The sequence below is a fragment of the Marmota monax genome, unplaced genomic scaffold, assembly GCF_021218885.2.
Source record: "Marmota monax isolate L192 unplaced genomic scaffold, Marmota_monax_Labrador192_F-V1.1 WCK01_AAM20220418_F8-fsc00154, whole genome shotgun sequence".
Taxonomy (NCBI): Eukaryota; Metazoa; Chordata; class Mammalia; order Rodentia; family Sciuridae; genus Marmota; species Marmota monax.
In genome coordinates, this window is record NW_026691933.1 from 2,175,150 (window position 1) to 2,197,477 (window position 22,328).

The 22,328-nt window shown below is 40.0% G+C and overlaps 1 protein-coding gene across 11 annotated transcripts in view; it reads right to left on the minus strand.

Moving 5' to 3' along the window:
• Positions 1 to 22,328, minus strand: part of Nckap5 (NCK associated protein 5) — a 969,537-nt gene that overhangs the window by 180,851 nt on the left and 766,358 nt on the right. For all 11 annotated transcript variants that reach the window (XM_046447215.2, XM_046446521.2, XM_058581637.1 and 8 more), the window contains 2 exons: positions 15,659 to 15,697; positions 6,918 to 7,037 (listed from right to left, as the gene is read on the minus strand). In XM_046447215.2, the coding sequence (XP_046303171.1) occupies positions 6,918 to 7,037; positions 15,659 to 15,697 (159 nt within the window). The remainder of the gene's footprint in view (positions 1 to 6,917; positions 7,038 to 15,658; positions 15,698 to 22,328) is intronic.

Consider the following 22,328-nt stretch of genomic DNA (forward strand, 5'->3'; position numbering starts at 1 on the left):
TGAGCTGGAGCTGATTACAGAGTACACGGCCTCTTTTGCTCATTACCTCACCTGGCTCAGTCCCCGATCACATTGGATATTAAGACACATGATTTTACACTGTTTGAAGTGAGAGGATGGTTTATGTGGACCCAATCTTGTGCTCTTGAAAGATATTAATACACATTTGGGATTTATCTGATTGTAGAACAGGATGTCAGGTACCTTCCATTAAATAACTTAAAAATTTAGGGATAGGGTGGCTGGGATGGGAAACATAACACCTACTGGCTTGGGAAGCTGAGGCAGGAAGATCACAAGTCCAAAGCCAGCTTCAGCATAAGTGTAGTACTAAGCAACTCAGTGAGGCCCTGTCTCTAAATTAAATACAAAAACGGGGATGGGGATGTGGCTCAGTGTTCGCAAAGTACCCTTGAGTTCAATTCCCAGTATTCCCCCAAAACACAAACAAAACTTATACCCCTGAAACAACATGGAAACATGTGTCCCTCTGGCCAAAGACATGCCCATGTAATATCATTCCCTACAGCTATAGGAAACCCAAAAGTGTAAGATAGAACACGAGTTCCAACACGAAGAGATAAAAGGAAAAACTAAAACAGAATAAGCAACTAAAATAACAATAAAAACCCAGAGCTCACTTAAAATGCGAGATAATTTTCCCTAATCATCCAGACTTAAGTAAAAAACACAAAATTTCAAAATCTGCCTTCTTCATCTTGTGGACACAATGTCCTCATTTATATCCCCTTTTCCTTCCCAGGAAGTCATATCATTTGTGCAGTCACCTCCCTCTACCTCCTCCGACACGAGTGTTCCCATTTTCTTCACAGGTTCACTCAATCATTATTTCACATAACACTGAAGAAGGGTCATGTTTGTCCAAATTATGTATTAGGAGGATTCAGAGATCAGTAAGTCAAGAGTCACCAAGAGAATAAAGGTCCAAGCAAACAAAAAACATCATAAAAATCATACCTTGATTTCCTTATAACAGACAGCTGCACCTTCTAGAACACCTGATACTTAGCTGATCATAGCACAGCATTCAGTCAAGATGTGGGGACTGGACTTGTTTAAAAACAAAACAACAACAACAACAACAACAAACTCTCTGCTGATTTTGGAATGAAGAGCAAACATGTATTAAAAAAAAAAAGCACTGCAGCATTGTTACAAAGTAACATCCACATACCACTGTAGGCTGGGACAGTGAGCAGAATGTGCCCAGGAGATTGAGGGAGGAGAGGGGAAGGCACTGTGCTCTTATTTTAGAAGCATTTCCAGAACATATGAATTTAGCAAAAGGACTGGAAGGAGACAGACCCTCTGGAGTCTTTGTGCAGATCTGGCATTTATATTCCCTTGTGTACCCAGCCTCGTGCTTCCCCTGCTGGTCCTTCTCCAAAACCCATCCAGGCAGAGTTAAGCTTCCACCTATCTTTGCCTACCCCTGTAGCATCCCAGGTGTCTCTTGACACATTACTTTGCTTTCATGTTTACTGGGAGACCACAGGATCTTGAGGAAATGTGCTTCTGCACAGAACCCCCTAGCACTGACATACTTCCAGTGCTCCCAGTTGGTTATGAATGAGGGTGGGGGTGGAGTAGCACTGTGAACCCAGAAATGACATACAAAATGGAACAGTTGAAAGGAAACCTATGTCATGCTCTATGGAGGGAAAGTATTTCTGCTTGGTTAGAGCAAAGAATTTGTGTTGGGGTAAAAACAAGAAAAGAAATATGAAGCTATTGAGGGTTAGACAAGTCTATGGAGGGCCCTGGAAGCATTATGAAGAGGGAGGAAATCCCCTTTTGCCCTAACCCTGAAGAATCTTTCACATCTCTGTGCTGCTCTTATTTGATCCCAAAAACAGTGTCTTGGGTTACCTCTCATCATCTAAAGCCTTGCCCTCCAGGAGCTGTGTGATCTCTCAAAGTGTCCCTTACCTTTCAGAGAGGCCACTTTCTGCACCTCTGACAAGTTAATATCCTGTCCAGTGCTTGGTGTGTGAGACAGAATCCCTGCTGCACATTCTCCATATGTTTTCATGTCTGACCGATGCCCATAATGAAGCCACCAAAGCCCTCTGATGACGCAGCGTGGCAGATTCACTGCCCGTGGATATTCTGCCATCTGGACCCTGGTGTTCCTCAGCATCCCTGAAGCATCACAGAGCTGCTATTCCTGTCACTCCAAGGGTCTTTGAAAATTAGATATCACGTTTGCAGGGGAGGGATGGCACCTCTCAGGTTGGCCACAGGAGCAGGTGAGGGGCAGCGTTTATCAATTCAAGAAACTCATAAAGCAAGCATATATCCTAGCAGGGTGAGAAGCCAGGCAGATGCTTTAAACGTGTGTGGATTTTCTTGCCTCATCTCTTGACTCCTTCTTAGCTTATGGCTCAAGAGAGGACCTAGTGGATCAGAATGAAAAGCCTCCATTGTGAGAACTCACGAATCACTGAGTCAACCTTTATCTTCTCTTTCACTCCCCTGCCCCTCTTCTACTGCTTAAACCAAATTATCATAAAGCTCTCTTAATGATTTCTTCTTATCTTACTTCAACCGTGTACATTTGAAAACACCCAAAAGGCAAATATATAGACCTTTCTGAACGAAATACGTACACCAAAAACTGTATTATGACTAACATTTTCCAATTTCTCTGAGTGATCATTATCCTAGAAAAGGTACCTCCATGTTGGCCATTCACTTGACTGTTCAGATCCAGACAGTCCTGTGTGGTTATGTTCACTACACAGTGGCAACAGCAAAGAGTATAAATGCCTGTGTGTATTAGAATAAAATGATATCAACATTATGAATTGGGCTCCCAGGTGCAGGGGATTGGCACAGATACATATAAGTGGACATATGGTATTCTCTCCAAGAAAAGTATAATCTTGCTGGGATTGGAACCCCCTCCCAATTTTCCAGAAAAATAATTTATATAAGTATTAAGCCATCACCAAGAATACACTGAGCATGTATTATGGACAATGAATAAAAGCCATGCTCAGCCTAGGTCTACAAACAGATTACTACCAAGTTGAAATAAAAAGTAATCAAGAAACCCCCAATTACTTAAGTTGCATTGGGTGACTGTCCTTGTCACCAGAGGCCAGAATCCCATAATCCCACACAGGCCATGGAGTGTGGCATGGACTACCAACACTGCATGATCTCCAGCTGGGGGAAAGTTCAGAGAGGACCGCCATAACCCTGAAAGATCCCCCAACAGGGCAGCACAGGCTGGATTTCAGAGATGGGGATGTACTACTTATGAAAAGGTGGAGGGCTGAGTGTGTGGTGTCCTGCCAAATCAGACTCATGGACAGATTTACACTCTGAAAATAATGATTTAGAGGAGGAGAGAAATGAATAGAATTTAAAAACTCTCTCATTTCATTTGAAATATAATATAAAACAGAACACTAGCAAAAAGAAAAAAAGTACTCTGAGAGGTGACAGTATATTTTTGCACCTTGGTTCTAAGCTGCGAGACACTCCACTGCTTATGTAAATGATCTATAACATTCTTTTCTTTCCATCTTGGCCTATGGATGTGGGTGTAGGACCCTTTGAAATACCAGATCAAAAAGGAAAGACCAAAAAAAAATACTGTCTCAGTATGAAAATATGAGAATAATATCCTATCAGGACAATGATAACACAGTGTTCAAAACAAGACAAAGGCAGAACACATAGGTGAGAGGAAATGTTAGATGCCACAGACCAGGAACATTTCAGAAATATGTGAATACAGCAGGCTCTGCTTAGTGACTTCACTACAGAAGACCTTCCAATCTGACTTGGTCACAGGTGGACCAATCACTCTGTTTATCAAAATGTCACTTAGAGCAGAAAGTCATCAAAATGGTCCTCTTGCTCATTCATGTTCCACACAGAGGGAACATGGAGGTGACTGTCAAGAAGGAATGGACTTGACTGCAAGAGTTTTCCAGATTTAAATCCTAACTCTGGCAATACCACCTGTGTAACTAAGCTTTTCTCTGTGTCCTCATCTCCACAGTGAATGCAAAGGTAGGGTCCTACCTCATGGGACTGTAAGAAATTAAATTAGCTGTTGAAGAACAGCACTGACATGTGGTAAGCACTATGCATTTCAATAACATTTTTGGTAAGGCCAAGGCTACTTCTTTGCCTAGAGATCCTATTATCAGAGTTTCCATTAAAACCATACGAAGAGCAGTTTGCATGCAGAATCCCTCTACATTTAGTATGATCCAAAAAATTTGTACAGGCAGATACCTATATTTATTTTGATCATGAACACTGATTTTTTAGTAACTTGCCTTTAAATACTTTTGAAATATTTGGCTTTGTTTTTTAGAAACAATACTCATTTTGCATCATAGTTCATTGGTTTATATACTGTGTATGAAATTAATTATTAATTTCTTAATTACATGTTTACCATGACAAGTATTCCTCACATAAACAAATTGAGATACAAACATAACTCATTCTTGTTGGGCATTCAAGATAATTGGTAAGAGAAGTAAATATGATTAAGTAGAGAGCTTTTCATTAATTTGCCACCATTCATTAAGTTGAAGGTATGGTTCAGTATGATTTGTAAGTGGAAATGTTGAGTATTGGTTAATCTAAGTAGATTTAGTATAAGATCAATTAGAGACCCCAGTCCCTGTAAGAATATGACTTTATTATTTTATTTGCTGTACTGGCTTATTAAGTCTTTAGAATTAAGCTCAAATTGTGATTTTAATAGAGGGATCCCCAGTCCCTTTTATTTTGAGATAGGGTCTCACTAAGTTGTTTAGAGCCTCACTAAGTTGCTGAGGCCAGCCTTGTGTGTGTAATCCTCCTGCCTCAGCCTCCAGAGTTGCTGGGATTATAGGTATGCACCACCATGCCTGGAGAGGGGTTCTTCTTAATTTAATTTGTTATCACTCATTCTTCTAGAGATATCATTTTGGAAACTGAAATCAATACAGAAATTCATTACCAATGTAAAGGTTTTAATTTTCAGGTTAGTCTCCTCTCTCTCACCTGTCCCCATGATGAACCTGGCTTTGTGTTTGAGGGCAGGCATCCCACTTTCTATCATTCTTCTTCACATAACTGTTAACAGCCTATCTGTGATAAATATTATTTAAACCAGAATGGCTCCTCGAAGTGAAAACTATTTAAAGAAGAGTACAAAGTTTGTTGACAGAAAATACCCGATCAATAAACACTGAGTTCTGTTGCAAGGCTATACATCATCCTCTGCCATTTGAACATGGATTGAAGAAATTCGTGACAGCCAATTAAAAAGCTTAAATATCTACAGCACATGTGTTTACTATGCATATCAACTATTCATGATTCATAAGTAGGGACTGCAGATCCTTAAACAATATTCCAGAAAAGCCTCAAGTTAAAACAGGCGAAACAGAAAAAATTTGTGAAAATGCAACAGTTGTTAAAAGTAATTATAATATTGGATCTTGATTATGAGATTGCAAAAGAAACCTGACTTTTTACAAATGCAAGATCCCTTATGACAAACATTTATTGTGATAGGGACCAGGAAATAGAATAGAGATAAATGACTTCCCTCTCTCCCCCACCATAATTTTTGAGTCATAAATTATGAATTATGCTCTAACAGATAAAGCAGAGAGGAAATTAATTTAAGAGATGAGATCTATTTTGTAATTCAGAGAGCTGTTTTATTTTAATTTGTGGGGCAAATTACATTTTGATATTCAGCTTTACCAAACATCTTTCTTTCTCTGAAATGAATCGCAATTTCCCATTATTTCTCTGAGGAGTCCTAAGATGTTCATGCCAAAATTTGGAGGGTAAATTAGTTACAAAGTCTGGGCCATTTAGAAAAGTACTGTCCAGGAGTGCTTTCTACGATGATGAAAATATTCTACTCGTGTACTGTCCAATTTGAATATCTGGACTGTAGCTAGTTTGACATATGAACATAGAGTTAATTTCATGTCAATTTTATAAGGAAAAATTTAAATGGCTATTGGTTCCAGTGCTGGACGGTGTAGTCTAGATGATCAGAGGGTGCAGAAGGGCCTTCCTTTTGGCCACCTGACCAAGCGGCTGTGGGTTGCCCTTTGCAAATTGCACAAGGTGCCTGTGAAGCCTGAGTGCACCCTCTGACAGCTGAGTCCAGAACAGCTTTGAGAAAAGCTCAGAGGAACTTGTTTGAGCAAATATGCACAATAATAGGATCAGAAAGATGGGAAACAGCAAAGCTTGGCCCTGCAAGCCCCCTCTACCAATTCATGTGTTTCCTGGCCATGGAGTGTATTCCTCAGTGCTTTGTCAGGGACAACTACAAAAGGATTCAAGTGGCTTGACTCTCCACAACTTTCCATGTTATGGAGGAGAATGAAGAAAGAGTTCAGTTAGAGTAACTAAAAGACCTGCAAAAATACTGAGAATCCAGGAAGTGCAGTGATGTGAAGAGGGACTCTATATATAGAGAGAGCGATTATAGAAAAACAAATCCCAGTTGTATTTTTTATTATGGAGAGTTGGAAATACAGAAACGTGCTTTGTCATTACATAGAACTCTCTCTTGCTTATCATGGAATGCATGGCTCCTTATACTAGTCCCCAAAGCTCTCAATTATTTCCTAAGTTCATTCAATGGTTCCACTTAGTTTACTGGAGGACACCCTTGGATTGTCCCTTTTACCTGTGTATTCTTTGTTGGTGCATTTCTTCATCTGCATGTAGCTTTCAAAAAAGTCAAGAATCTAAAAGATTTTCAACTTTAATGACATCTCCTGAGACAGGGAAGGATTGGAATTTTGGTACACTATGCCTTGCCTCTAGAGATGCTGGTGATTTTTGAAATTAAGTAACTTCCTATCAACAGCATTTCAGTAGCAAAGACTGTTTTCCATGTCAACACATACCTGCAGGAGCAGATCAGAAGTTGGTCGGACTCGCTGTTGGAATAGGATGCTCAGTGTTCGGTTCTGTTGTTCCAAATCAAACACTCTTGTTTTCAACTTTACACACTCCTCCCTTAGATCCTACAACAAACACATTGAAAGGGGGAAAAATGTCTATAATGGGATGACATCTTTGCATATTATAATCATATTTTATACATTTCAGACACATTAGTAAAAAAAAAATAGGATTTTTATTCTTCAAAGTCCCCCCAAATAAATCACAAACAACATTTTCTTCCACAGGCCATTGTCTGATGGAATTATTATGTGCAGAGAAGGCCAATTTTTTTTTTTTTAAAAAAAGCACCTTGAAATCAGAAGTGCATTCATGTAGCATGCTATTTTTGAAGACGGTAAATCTTAGTGATATAAAGTCAATTTAAGTTTCCACCTATACATTCTGCCTTTTCACTGTCTTCATGAAAGCAATCACAAAGCACAAATCACAAGGACAACAATGTTTTCACAATGAATAGAGATTTGATGAACTAAAGAAACTATCACTTTTGATGGAGTCTTTCGATGTCATTTGTGGAAATGAGTTGAGATGCTTGGCGCCTTGGCTAATAGAGTCAGCGAAGCATTTAGTGGGAAAGGGGGTAGCTCTGAAGTGAAGGCTTTAAAAGGCACTTACAATTTGTCCAGCCAGTGGATTTCCATATCTTTTGGGGGCATTTGGTTCTCAGTGCCAGAGAAGAAATACAGTCAGCCCACCGGGGCAACTTTTCAGAGGAGCTACAGTAGCTCTTTTGAATAGTTTATTCCCCAGCTCACAGGTAGGGAGCTGACACTGGGGAGCTTTAGGGACCCCACCAGGGAACTGCCTTCCTATGGCATCTGTGATAAAGGTATTTGTGGTGCTTAATTGTCTGCACCCTCCCTATGAGGTTCAAGACAGACCCAGTAGAATAATGCCTTCAAAAGCTTATCCTTTTCTACATTTCAGACTTAATTTTTTACTATTTCCTAATGTTTTAAAAAAATGTATTCTGCTCTTTTGGAGCAGAGAACAAGGGTCTGCTTGTGGTTCCTGAAAGCTCTGTGTATTCCTGCTATCCTCTCCTAGCTGCCATCAATTTCTCTTCTCATCTCCTTCTTTCAGACCATATTTGGCCAGCTGATTGAAGTCCACTTCCAACTTTTTCCCCTCTGACACTTCATATGGTATCCCCCAAAGACTGCTCCCTTTCCTGAATTCCCATAAGTCCCATGTCTCCTCTGTGATATTTAACATATAATACTTATGTATTAGTCCCATTTTTTTTGTGGTGTAGACTTCTCTTGTCAATTAAATGACCTTTCCTTCAACAGGCCAGCACAAGATACAAAATAAAAAACCACATAAGCATATTGCTCTTAATATTCTTTTCATTCCATTGTCTAGCACAGCACCATATATAGTAGGAGCTTAATAAATGTTTGTAATTACTTTGCTAGAAGCAATGACAATGGTGGTTCTATTCTCCAGTGATAGGCATGATGATAAATAGAGTTCAAGTTTCTCAAAACTTCTAGTTTGTGGATGTCTGTTTTCTGCCATAGGGCAGTGACAGGCCTTAGTCAAGGCTCTTGCAAGGAAGGGAAAGCACCAGGTGACAGCTCTGATACCCAGGGCATGATGGTGGTCACAGAGGTGGGTGGGCCTGATCCACCACCTTGTATCAACCTAATTGTAAGGCTAGAGAGATCTAATTGCTGAAATTGTACGTGAGCACACTCCATCGTACCCTGTAGGGTTAATTCTACTTAAAAGGGGCAAAGAAATAGTCCAATGTGTGGCTCACTGCACAGTTTATATTCTCTTCCCCCTTTTAGCTAAGTGGGTGAAGTTCATGCATAGGATGTTTTCAATTGATTTGTTGTTAGAATGTAGAGGACAGAAAATTGATATCATGTTTGGAATGATGCACCTGGAAACAAGGTCCAGAAGGGGAGAAGCAGGACTGAGCATTTGTACTCTAGGGTACTCATTCCTTTGACAGAGGCCATTGTCAGGACCTACTTCCTACTCAAGTCACAAGGCCAGGTTTGCTTGTTTCTTTAGAATTCAGCCTCTGTGTTTCACTTATGCTAATTTTTGTTCTTAGCATGCGTATAACACTAATTGTTTTCACTATTACTAATTAAGCAATTAATAAAACTTGACTGTGGGGTAGATAAATATTAATAGTACCCATTGGCTAGGAAAACACAGTCATTTTCATTTGTAGGTGGTGATATGCAAACAGAAGCATTCAAGTGTGGATTTACAAGAAAAAAGGGGACCTGAAAACAATAGCACTTGCAATTTTCAGCAGTAAAGCTGAGAAAAACTCAGAAGAGTCCTCAAATGAGTAAAATAATGAAAAGAAAATATCCATATGCTCTAACAGAGAATTTTTATATAAGTAGCCAGATTTCAACAGCCGTTAATAGTAAACTTAAGGCAAAGTAGTTCATTCAACTCGAAGCATAATAGTTCTGTAGTTTATTAATGGGAACACAGCCCATCCATTCTGAGAACTCTCAGTTTATCACTCTTTGCTCATCCAGTGCAGCATATGGCAGAGGGGACAAAGGAAATGTGATACTGGTCTTACATCACCGAGAAACAAATTGAGCTGATCTGAAAATTTGCAGACAGGAAAAAATTGTTTGTATTGTTTTAAACATTCTTACTATGTTCCTTTACGCTGCAGATGGTCACGGATGCCAGATCGTCACTATCCCATTACATCCCAGCCATAACAAAAACACACACATATGCTTATGTGTATACACATAGGCACTATCAGAGCGGACAGAGAGAGAAAAGCACCTCTGACTGCCATTGTGGTACCTGGACAGAGGGTGGCAGCTGGCTGCCTTTGCTTCCTCTGTGCTCACAATAGGAATCCAATGACATAAAGGAGCAGACGACACATTTAGACTGGGTACGGGAGCAACTCTTCTGACCCTGTCACTTCCAGAGACAAGACCTAAAATAGCCTCTCCAGTAAAGCCTTAGAAATCAAACAACTCTCTTCTGTTTGGATGTCGCAGTCTGGGATCATGGCTGTAGGCGGAGGCTGCACCATCTGTCCCCTCTCACAACATGTTTCTTTTTTTTTTCCTGCTCATTCCTTAACTATATCTCAGACATCAACAGGTAGAACTTGCCGAAAAATATAAGGCTATCCCTTCTTATCTCTTCTGTCTCTTCTGATATAAAAAGGGAGTGTGATGGTTAATTTTATTGTGCGGAAATAATGTCAAAGACTTCACTATGTTTAAGATCAATGTAATGGTCTCTGGGTTTGAGAAAGTAGCCAAGCCTGTTCTCTTCTCAATGCACATGTCACTATCAAACAGAAATAGAGACAAAAGGACTATAGCTGACCTTGAAGGGAGCAACATGATAGACTAATGTAAAGGGCTCCTGTCATCTTAATGGTCCCAAACCACAATTTCACCCAAGTACAGGCAATGCAATTGCAATTACATTGTAATCCAGGTAAGTTTCACCTGCACCTGGGCTGAAAGAAGATTCTGGACCCACTGTTATACAGGCCTGTGGGAGTGTAGTTACTTTATGCACATGAGGAGTAAGACCATTACCGGCTCAAGGCTAAAGTCAATTTTAAAAAATGCTTATGTGCATGTAAGAATATTTCACAATGAATTCCACTACCATGCATTACACTTCTACCTAATAAGTTCAGAATTTAAAAAGAAAGAAAATGCTGATGGCTTAGAAAGAGGATATATGTTGATTTTCTCATAAAAGTCTTGTTGAAAACTATTTAAGTCCGCCTTTATCAGGTAAGGTATTACAACGGTATCCTATTCAAAGGCAATGCGCATCATGGGAATATACCAAATTGGGGATGCCTAGGGATTAGAGGGCCTGGGCTCTGCTCCTTATTACACATATGACCTCGATAGAGTAAATCATTCTAAATAGGCTTCAGCTTTCACATCGATAAACCAAGGCACAGCATACAACTGGGCTTTTCAAGAGATGGGATGTCTCACTGACTTCATGGATGGCTTGTCAAGTGTCAACCTCTTAGTTCTCTAGATCTCTCTCTTTTTTTTTTTTTTTTTGGCAGTGGGGATTGAACCCAGAGCCTCTCACATGATGATAGGCAAGTGCTCTGTGCTACACACTCAACCCTTTTGAAAAATTTGAGACAGCACCTCGCTAACTTAGGATCCTCCTGCCTCAGCTTCCTGAATAGCTTGGTAGGGCTACAGGCCCTGTACTCCTGCATCCAGCTAGTTTCCTGAATCTTAATGGCCACCAAGTCTACCAGCGTCTTCTTGTCACATCCCAAGGAGATGTCATTGATACCTCCCACTCTGCCAAATATGCTAAGGCTTCTGTAAAATGAAATGCCATTCTGGAAAAGGCTGCTCATACCTTAGACTAACCAAGGACCTCAATACCAGATGCCTGTTTTCCTTTTTCCTTGGTACTGGGGAATGAACCCAGGGACATTTAACCACTGAACATTTCCAGGTTCTTGCTACGTTGCTGAGGCTGGCCTTGACTCTTGAACAAATGTGTGACTAAATCAGGACAATGCAGAGGACATAGTGAGTGCTGTGGCATATGGGATTATGGACTTGATATTCTCTGTGTTCATAACTAACCACTGGATTTCAATCCATGTGTTGATTTCCATTGCACCCTTTCCTTCCCTGTTGACCTATGGTAGGGAAAAATAGTAAATGGGTGAATGGGATCATGGAGGCAGAATGGTGCAGTGGGTAAGAGGGTGTATGGACTCTGACACTCTGTAGTAACTGGCACACTGGGAAAATTTTTTTCTTATTCCTGCCTCACATGGTTGCAGTGAGAACAAAATGACATAATCTATTTTAAGTGCTCCATGTAGGATATTGGATATGACTACTAGCCCAATAAATATGAATAGACTCTCTTTAGGGACCAGATTTTACACAGACCATTGTCCAACTGCCCCTTCCCCCAAGGGAAATATACAGGATGCTGGAGTTCTTTAAAGCTACAGAATTGTTCGGCTTTCATCTGAATAACTGCTCAGCTTGATTATATCACACACTAGCCTGGTTCTATAATGGTGAAGAGAAAACATCATATAAATATTTAGTTACTTTACTAACAAGCAGATAAAGATGAGATTGTTGATTTGGAGGAAAATTAATTGTGGGGAAAATGCTTTTCTTCCAAGTCTGATGTTAATAGCAATAAAACATTGAAGAACCTAGGAGTTACATTTTCAGCAAATATAACTGACTTAATGATGATAAAGTATATTTCAGATGAAAACAGGAGTTTAGCTTAGATTATTGATTTCACTGTCACTTGTAGACCTGGGCCCATGATTTAGAGACATAAATGAAACTGAACTGGGCTTTATAATGTCACTTTACTGTTATTGGTTGAAAGGGGTACAGTTAGTTCTTTTGAGGAAATCCACAGGTTTTTTTGTTTGTTTGTTTTTCCTTTTTCTTTGGTACTGGGAATGAACCCAGGGGCATTTAACTACTGAACAACATTTCCAGCCTTTCCTATTTTTTATTTTGAGACAGGTTCTTGCTACATTGCTGAGGCTGGCCTTGAACCTGTGATCTTCCTGCCTTAGCCTCCTGAGTTGCTGGGATGATAGGCCTGTGCCACTGTACCTGAAGAATCCACAGGTATTTGAGATTAAACTGAATTATTTGAACAGAACATTGTATGTACATATAGCAAAAAATAAGTGAACGGGAATAAAATGGCTTTTTCCTCCTTCAATATTGGTGGACTCTGTTATTCAGGATGGTAGTCCAGAAAAATTCACCATACGCTGTGAAAAATACTTTCTTATTTTCCTGCAGGAGAGCTGAAGCCAGGGCAGGCTTGCCTGTGTATCACAAGAAATGATCCATTCTAAAAGAGTACAGTTTGCCTATTATTTCACATCAAAGATTTTTGTGCATATGTGCAATTTGGATAAATCACTCAAAATTTCTACTTTTACTCTGTGCATACTACATCTGCATTAGAATTAGTTTTCTCATCTGCATTTGGAATGCATTTTATTTCCTATATTGTGCTCTTAATTAAATAGAAAATTTTTGTCTTTTTTTTTTTTTTTTTGGCAGCAATTTTACAGTCCCTATAAAAACCAGGAGGCACACATTTCAGCAGAACATGATTCTTTTGAAATCTCCAAAAGCCCCGGCATCTCTCCCTGCCTTGTGATGTCCCTGAGGTATGCTATCTCACAGTGGCACATCTTTCTGTGTCGTACTGCTTAACTGTACCAAAGTAGATTTATCTGTTTACTAGTTATTACCTGGATTTGTAGCTACTTTTTTGTGGCTGACCTGAAGGGTCCCATTTTCCTTTTTACTGTACAAGACAACTTCCTTGTCTCTTTCTGAAGGTATCATTAAAGAGACAGGCATGGAAAGTCTTCCATCAGCTGTACACAGAGCTTCAACAGTGAGCTCTTCTGTTATGGTTTGGATATGAGGTGTCCCCTGAAAAACTCACGTGTTAGATAACACAGGAATGTCGGAGGCGAAATGATTAGATTACGAGGACCATCACCTCCTGGCTTAATCCATTTGGTGGATTAATCATTTAAATGGACTACTGGGTGGGACTGCAGGCAGGTAGGGTGTGGCCGGAGGAAATGGGTCACTGGGATGTTACCTTGGGGATTATATCTTGTCCCTAACTCCTTAAGCAAACTATCTCTCTCTCTCTCTCTCTCTCTCTCTCTCTCTCTCTCTCTCTGTCTCTGTCTCTGTCTCTGTCTCTGTCTCTCCTTCCTGGCTGCCATAATTGGAACAGCTTTCCTCTGCTATGCCCCTCCACCATGATGGTTCTGCCTCTAAAAGCTTCTGGAAGCCTCCTTTAAAAGATAGCTGGTATAAATAAGCTCTTCACTATCTTCGTACTCCTCAAACTTTTATTCTCCTGACAGAAGTGTGGGTGTGATGACTGGAGCTAAAGCAGCTGTTTTATGCCGACCATGGACTGAATATCTGAAACCACGAGCCCCAAATAAACTTGTCCTTCTTATTTGTTCTTGTCAGGTGTTTCGGTCACAGTGAAGCTAACTAACATATCTCCATTCCTTAGTTTTGTGACACAATGAACGTAATTTTCAACAGGAGGAAAACAGGGATAAAGCCTTAGAAAGAGGAAAGACATTCAAATATGTTGTGGCAGAAATGGTCAGGTGCCCTCCTGATCTGATGCACCTTCTCCAGCCTCCTTAGGTGTGGCCTAGTGGCTAAGACCTGTTCAAAGATTATGGACATTGAACTATAAAAGCTTCTGGAAGTTTCCCTTAGAAGATAGCTGGTATAAAATCTCTTTACTATCTTTGTACACTTGAGACTTTTATTCTCCTGACAGAAATGTGGGTATGATGATGGGGCTAAAACAACTATTGTAAGTTATTAGGAGACTTTAGAAATGGGGGCTATCTCCCATGGAAAAGCAAGATAGAAGCCAGAGACATCCTGGACTTAGAGCTATCTACCAGCCCTGTACTGACTACGTATGCATTTACATGTAAGAAAGAAATGATATTTTAGTTTATTTAAGCCACCACTCTTTTGGATATCTGTCACAATGGAAACTAAGTCTAACTCTCCTTATAAAAGTAGTCAAACCTCTTCTATTATGCAATATTAGAGTAAAACCTGAAGCAGTCAAAACTATTTACAAAAGGAAACATGACACTTTGACAGAAGGGGTAGGAAAGAGGCCTAGCAAAAATGTTATCACAATATCTATACATCACAATATCTATACAGTATAAAATCAAAGTAATATTTAGGTATGTGCCTGAGAAGTTGTCAATAGCTGATAAAATTCTTTTTAATTAAAAAAAATTGGGAGAGCACCAACTGTGTTGTTCTCATGAGTCACATCCTCCTGAGAATGCTGCAGGATGGGAGATGTCCTGTTGCACAGGAAGTCTCTCTGTTTCACAGAAAGATAAATCAGAACTAATGAAATCTGAGGGACCTAGCAATTAGCCTCCGAGGGATATTATGCAGGATTTGGGGAAACACTCAGTACAATTCACCAAACCAGCCAAATTTGGGCAAACGATGACCTGCGTTGACCCACTCTGCTCCATTAACATGGTCTGTCTGAAGGCAGAACAGTAGGGGAACAGGAGGAGACCTGCTGCAGAGCGGTTACCCCTTATTCATGTGGACACATAAAAGAACTGTTCTACCCCATCCATCCGTAGGATCATGCAGCACCCCAGGGTGGGGTACAGAACTGTCATCCCTGCCCTACAGCAGAGGAACTAAAGCTCAGAGAAGTGAAGTCACTTCCCAGAACTCAAAGGCCTCTGCTGAGTTTTAGGCCCCAATGAATGCTGTCCCTAAGTGGAGTTCATTTCACAGAAATTGGAAGAATCTTCCCACATATTTAAGTTCATTTTTACTAAGTTAAAAAAATATAAAGAGTCTGCTACTCCTTTGGGTACATCAAAATCTTTCATTTTCTAAAGGCTTCCTATTACTTTACCCAGAGTTAGTACTTTACGATTCTATTGGTCATTCATTGATGTCACTTCACGTGCCATCTAAAACACCCACGAATTTAACCAGAGTGAATAAATAGAGATGTATTGCATCTATCAATCACAATTTCTTGGTTTGACAATGTGAGTTGCATTTCTATTCACAGAAGCATTTTGAAAAAAAAAAAAAAATCAAGGCAGAAAGTGACCTACCTTTTGAGTGAGCAGAGCTTGAACAACTTGGTTGGCTACCTTTAAAAAAAAAGGAAAAAAAAAAGTTGCTGTTTATAATAATGAGACTTTATGCGCATGAACTGTAATTTACCAACAGATACTCCACAGCCCGCTGTGGCTAATTACCTCCTCACTTCCATCTTTTCCCTCTACTTCCAAAAGACCTGATTCTTTTCATAATAAGCCTATCCTTCCAGGTCATATTTTGCTATTTCCGAAGGTGACCTTGTTGCTAATTAAAATGGTTCAGCTGGAAAGATCATTCATACCTTGACTTTCACATTTTCATATTTGGAAAAAAATAATACCCTTTCATATGTAAAGTACCCCAAGAAGGCTAAAAAAAAAAAAAAAAAAACGACACAGTGCACAAAACATGATCCTAATTATCTGTACACAGTTGCAATACTTTGCTGATTTACAGTGTCCTTTGCTTCTCCTTCTTATTCCCTTGCTGTCCCACTGTTTTGCTGCTTAAAATTACTTGCAAGAGGGAAAGCTGAATGGCCTCATCTGGGGTCAACACATTGTTTCCTCTACATCCCGATTCTCTGCATCCCCCCTTACGCCATCCCTTGTGGTTGCCACCTGTAATAGAACCGGGTAGTTACTTCCTTCCTCTAATACCCATGTTTTCCTCCTTTCTCAGTAACAAACTCCAAGGATGGGGTACTGGGCAAATCCAACTACATTTTCCAGTCTCCCTGTAACTATGTGTCACCATGTAACAACACTTTGGCCGATAATATAAAAGCAGACTATTTGGAGGGTCTTATAGGAAATCTAAAAAGAAGAGAACTTCTTCCTTTCTCTGTCTGGGACATGAGAGTGATAGCTGGAGCTTCAGTAGTTACCTTGACATGGAAGAAACATATTTAATGTATTTGGGTAGAAAAATTGGATAAGCCTGGTCCTGATGACATTAAGGGGCTACATTGTTTCTCTCTGAACTTCTGTGTGAGAGAAAAATAAAAGTCATTATTATTTTGAGTTTCTTCCCATAACCAATTGAACATAATTCTTCCTGATGTACTAACAGAATCATAAGTGTCTTCAGGTAATTGAGGATAGTGAGGAAAGCTGGGTCCATTCCAAGGAAGTGAGTCTTGATCAATCTAAACAAATCTCGACAATTCTAGTCCTTTTCAGCAACTAGTTAAGAAAGCAGGTGACACTACTTGACATAAAGACCACATGTAAAACCAGTAACATGTCTCAGAGATTTCAAAGATCTGAAATTTGCCAGGTGTGGTGGTGCACATCTGCAATCCCAGCATCTCTGGAGGCTGAGGCAGGAGGATTGGAAGTTCAAAGCCAGTCTCAGCAACTTAGCAAGGCCCTAAGCAGCTTAGTGAGACCCTGTCTCTAAATAAAATCTAAAAAGGGATGGGGATGTGGCTCAGTGTTGAGCACCCCAGAATTTAATCCCTGGTACTGAAAGAAAAAAAAAACTGGAATTTTATTCACATAGCTATTCATAATTTATATATATATATATAAGTGTATGTGAATGCAGATTTCAAGACACTTGAAACCAATCACCTACTAAACTTCACAGTAACTACAAAGCTATGTACCTACATAGCTAGTGCTGGTAAAACTAAGGTGGACAAAGTATTCAAGTGGTGTTTTCTTTTGGCCGGTATGTAAACTGTAAGAATTCATTAATTCAGAATTAATAACCAAGTCAGAATATTTAAATATCCTAAATATAAGTTACTTTTTCACAATAATTTCTTCCTTCATTTATTTAACAAAAATATTCTAAGAATCTTCTTGCAAAGCTAGATGACTGGGATATAGTGGTATCTGGTATCTGGAATCAGGAAATTATAATTACAATTTTTAGAATTTGAGTACTAGGAATTGAACCCAGGAGTGCTTTAGCACTGAACTACATCCCTGGTACTTTTAATTTTTTTTTATTTTGAGACAGGGTCTTGCTAAGTTGCTCAGGCTGGCCTTGAACCAAATCTAAAAAGGGATGGGGATGACATTCTCCTGCCTTGGCCTCCTAAATCCCAGGCGTGCACCACCACGCCCAATTTTAACACAGCATGACAGACATGTGATTGCCATGGTAATCCTCACATCAACCCAGGACTATGCGGCATACTTGGCTTTTTTTTTTTCTTGATGACAAATTTATTTTTGGTGTTGCTAAACTATTTGTGCTTGTTTCCCTGTCTAGTGTAGCAGAACAGATTACAGAAAGAATGTTTTCATGGAGCTTAATTGTTTTTTGACTCAATATTGACAAAATAGCACATCCTTCATGACAGTTGGCTACCAGCAAGTCTCAGAGAAAATTAAAACACAGGCTGTCATCAGAGTTTGGTTAGGAGGCATTCATACCACAAGCAGCAAATGATGAGGGTCCCATTATCCATGATTTATTAGTAAACTGTATGCACAAGAGGGTTTTTTGTTTTGTTTTTGCCCATCGGTAGCTTTTCCAAATTTACCTTGTTTACATCAAGTAAAACAAAAAAGGCCTTCACTGAAACTGACTATGGTTTTGGAGAAAAGGTATTCTTATTAATATTTGAGTGAAGCTCAAGTTCAAAAGCCTACCCAAGAATTACCATGTACAAGAACAAAACTGATGCTCCATTCTTCCTTTAACTTTTCATTCATATGTGACCACAACAGTGACAAAAATTTTTCACTTCAAACAAATTGACAACAGCATTACTGTGAAAATGTTTTAGCTTTTAAACATTCATTCCAACTCATAATTTAAAGTCAAATAACATATCTATTCTATTGTTGGTAAATAAAATAAAGCAGGATGGAACTAGTCATGTATTGAATCAGGAACAATGTACCCAAGTTAATTCACACCATAAGTAATTTAGTCTTTTTTTTTTTTTTAGTGTCAAACTTTGGATTTGATTTACATTCTCATAAAACTGCCGAATATCAATATTTTCTTTTCTTCCTCCAAACTGGTCTCACTTAAACCATTCTGTGTAACAGTGGTCACATAAAATAGCTCTATCCATGATTTAATGGGAGACATAGAGTAATATCCTAACTGTAACAGCCCACAGGAGAAAATGTGTTATATCTTTGCAATCCAAGTAGTTGCCCCACAGGCTTACAGACTGACACAGTTCCTTCTGGCGTGTACTTTGGACAATTGTTTGCTCTGCCTGAAAATTGAACTAAGATACACTAATACATTATTTCTTTACCTACAGATATGGGATTCTATTACCCAAAAGGACTCATAGGCTCTTTGCAGAAAAGCAGGCAGATTGTACTAATTCTTTTCTTTGTACTGTTTATAAAGACAGTTTCCTAGGTTTTGTTTCTGCTTTTAACAGCTAAGCTTCCCAGATGCATCAATAGAACAGTCGTTTGGAGTTTGTGGCTGCAACCTCTAACTGGCTCACAAGATGATGTTCTGAATGAGCCCCTGCACATAATGCTCTAGCATTACACCCTGAGCACTTGGGTTCCAAATAATCAGACACCAGCAGGCCCAGCTAATGAGAACAAATAACTTCCAGTGTCACCTGCCAGCTTTCTCTCCAAAGAAAGGAAATATAGCAGCTGGGTTGGGCTAGAGGGACACGCAGGGCAAAGCTGATAGTCCTTAACCCCCTGGCTTGTGTTGCAACCTTCTCAGGCTCTCTGTGGAGACTTCCTCTCTTTACTCTTAGGAAATGGAGCAGAGTTGCAGGTGAGATAGAGAAGCCCAGGAGAACACCTGAGTATATCCCTTTTCCTTCTCAGTAATAATAATAATGAGCTAGCTCCTCCGATCACCAGATACCCAGTTCATCTTCCACCCCACAAGACTTAGCTCTTCCTCCTGCTGGGACACCAGTTCCCAATACCCCTGGAAGTGGGCAGAGGAAGGAGGAGTTGGAGCTGCTGAGTTATCTATTATTTGTTGCAAAACAATCCCTGAGGCTGGATGAGAAGTCACAGTAGAGAGTTTATTCAGCCAATTCTCAGGGCATTGAGAAGACAGCCCAGGGCTCTAGTTTAGGGAAGAGAGAGGGAAAACTCAGGGGAGTCAGAACTCAAAAGTCTTCATACCTTGCTTTCATACTTTGGTGTGTTATTCTATCATGTGAAGCAACTGTCATTTCAGCAAGGTAACCTGAAAAACTGGTTGAAAAAGCACATGTCTTTGAAACCGTGCTTTGGAGGAATTTTCTGCTTACTAGACTGAGGCAGCTGGAGAAAAGAAGGAAGAATATCAGGATAGAATCAAAAGAAAAACTTGGGTTCAAAAACTGCCTGTGTTGATGGGACACTGACATGTGGGAGGATGGGGAGCAACCATAAAACAGAGGAACTGTCTGTCCCTAATGTTGTGAAAACTGCATGAGAAGATGGCCATCATCCAAGAAACCACCTAGGACAGGCCTGATATGAGGTTGTCACTCCATAAATATAGAACATGAACCAGGGGGGGTTGAACTTCAGAGAATTTGACACCTTTTCAAATAAGCAGCTAAGAAAGAAGGATTTGAAAATAAGAGATTTTATTATTTCTAAGTGAGTGAGGGGTGTGTGTGTGTGTGTGTGTGTGTGTGTATACACAAATCACTAGGCACCCATACTATTCATTTACCAAAACAGCCCTATAAGATAAAAACGAGTAACTGTGTGCCTCACCATGCCACAGGATGAGGGCGCTGTGACAATGTTGATCCTGAGTCTTCCTAAACCAAAGCCCATGTGGTCTCTTCTAACTCAAATCAGTCTTTTAAGTGGATCTACTGTTTTTTTTTTTCATCTGATTGATCCTTTGGATGATCTTTTGGATTGCTGCATAATAAATGACTGTTCATCTCAGAGGAGATAACTGAAGAAATTATTCTAAATATGTATGTGGGATTTTGGGGAAAGTAATTTGGAAATTAATTTCCTGCTGCTAGTCTCCATTCATTCGTTTAGTCATTTAACAAATATGCACTAAGCACTTAATATAGGCAAAGAATCATACTGGGTCCTGAAAACATAACGGTCAATAGAATGTGGATGCTGCTTTGAGGTGGCTGGAGGGTGGGCAGACAAGAAGATCATCTATGCATTTTATGGCCTTGTCAGGAAGTGGGTGCTGGGAGTACATGAAAACCATGAGCAGGATCACTGTCCATCTACAAGACTGTATCCACTAAGACACGGGTTTTAAAAACTATATAGGGGCCAGATGTGGGATATGCATGAGAATGTCCTGGTAATGATTCCACAATCCAGCCTAAGCATATGGATCAGAGACACGGCAGAGAGATGTTCTTAATGTACTTCTGTCTTTATTGAGTGTTGGCCTAAAATATATTCTGGCATTATTTTTTTTTCTATTTCAGAATGACATTCAATAGTCTCATTTTTCTTGCCCTTTCCTGTGCTTTGAAATACAGAAGTTGAAGAAGAACCTGACCTCAGCATCCTCTCTGACTCTATGGACTGGGGCCCAGCTCTGAGGGTCTGAAGGGGAGGGCAGCTGCTCTGAATTCATAGGCAGAAGTTCCATCCCCTGGAAAGTTTTTGAATACTGCAAATTTCCTCTCCCAACATAGCATACCGACTGCAAAGAACTGGCCCAGGTCTGAGAATGCGAAATTTTACCACTCATCTTTCTGATGCAGAAGGTCCTAGGAACAAACTTTGAGAAATGCTGGGATAGAGTTTATTTATTGTTGGCACTAGGGATTTAATCCAGGGGCACTTTACCACTGAGCCATATCTCAGCTTTTTTTTTTTTTTTTTTTTAATTTTGAAACAGAGTCTCAGCAAGTTACTGAGACTGGCCTAAAACTTGTAATCCTCCTGTCTCAGCCTCTTGAGTTTTGGGATTATAGGCATGTACCACCACACCTGGTGGTAGTATTTATTTTTGGTTCAAAGCTTTGCATTATTAACTCAGGATAACCTAAAATTTCTGCATAGGTCAGTGCTTCAAATTTCAAGGCTCTATCCCAGGCAAGACTGTATCCCAGGCAAGAATCTGATCAGAATCTCAGGGGTGCAGCCTCACCAGAAGCACTTGTGAAGCTCCCCAAGCATGGCCAACATGTACAGGGGTGAGTGCCACTTGCCTTCCCACATGTGAAACTCAACCTCATGGGCTCCATCCAGCTCCTCTGCTGAAGCTGCCCTCTCCTTCTCCTCTGTCCCCTTCACCACCCACCCACCTGCTCCTCCTCCCATCCTCTGGTGCCTGAGCCATCTGTTCCTGAAGTCTCCTTTGCAGCTCATTTGTTCTGAGTTTCTCTTGGCCCCTTTCTTTGTGATTCTGCATTTTCCTACGTCTGCTAGTTTGGCAGCACCATGAGCCCTCAGGGCCTGCATGAGGTCAACACCCAGTAAAGGTTGGTAGGTCACAACTCAGTCCATCCAAATGAAATGCAGTGGTCTTAACAGGTATCATTTTACTTATTATATACATGCCATTACACTTCTGTACATGGGAATAGTTGTTCTGAATGGAACTATGGCCAAAGCAATACTATGAATAAATAGCAATTCACCAATAGCCAGTGAACTGCCTGTCAAACAGGCAGCCTAATAAACTAGAGTCAAACATGGAGAACTCTAAAATCCTAAGGAAAAATGAAATAAATCCTTGATTTTACCTCTGTACTTCCCATCAAGGAAATGATGAGATGGATAGCAGTGGAGGTGA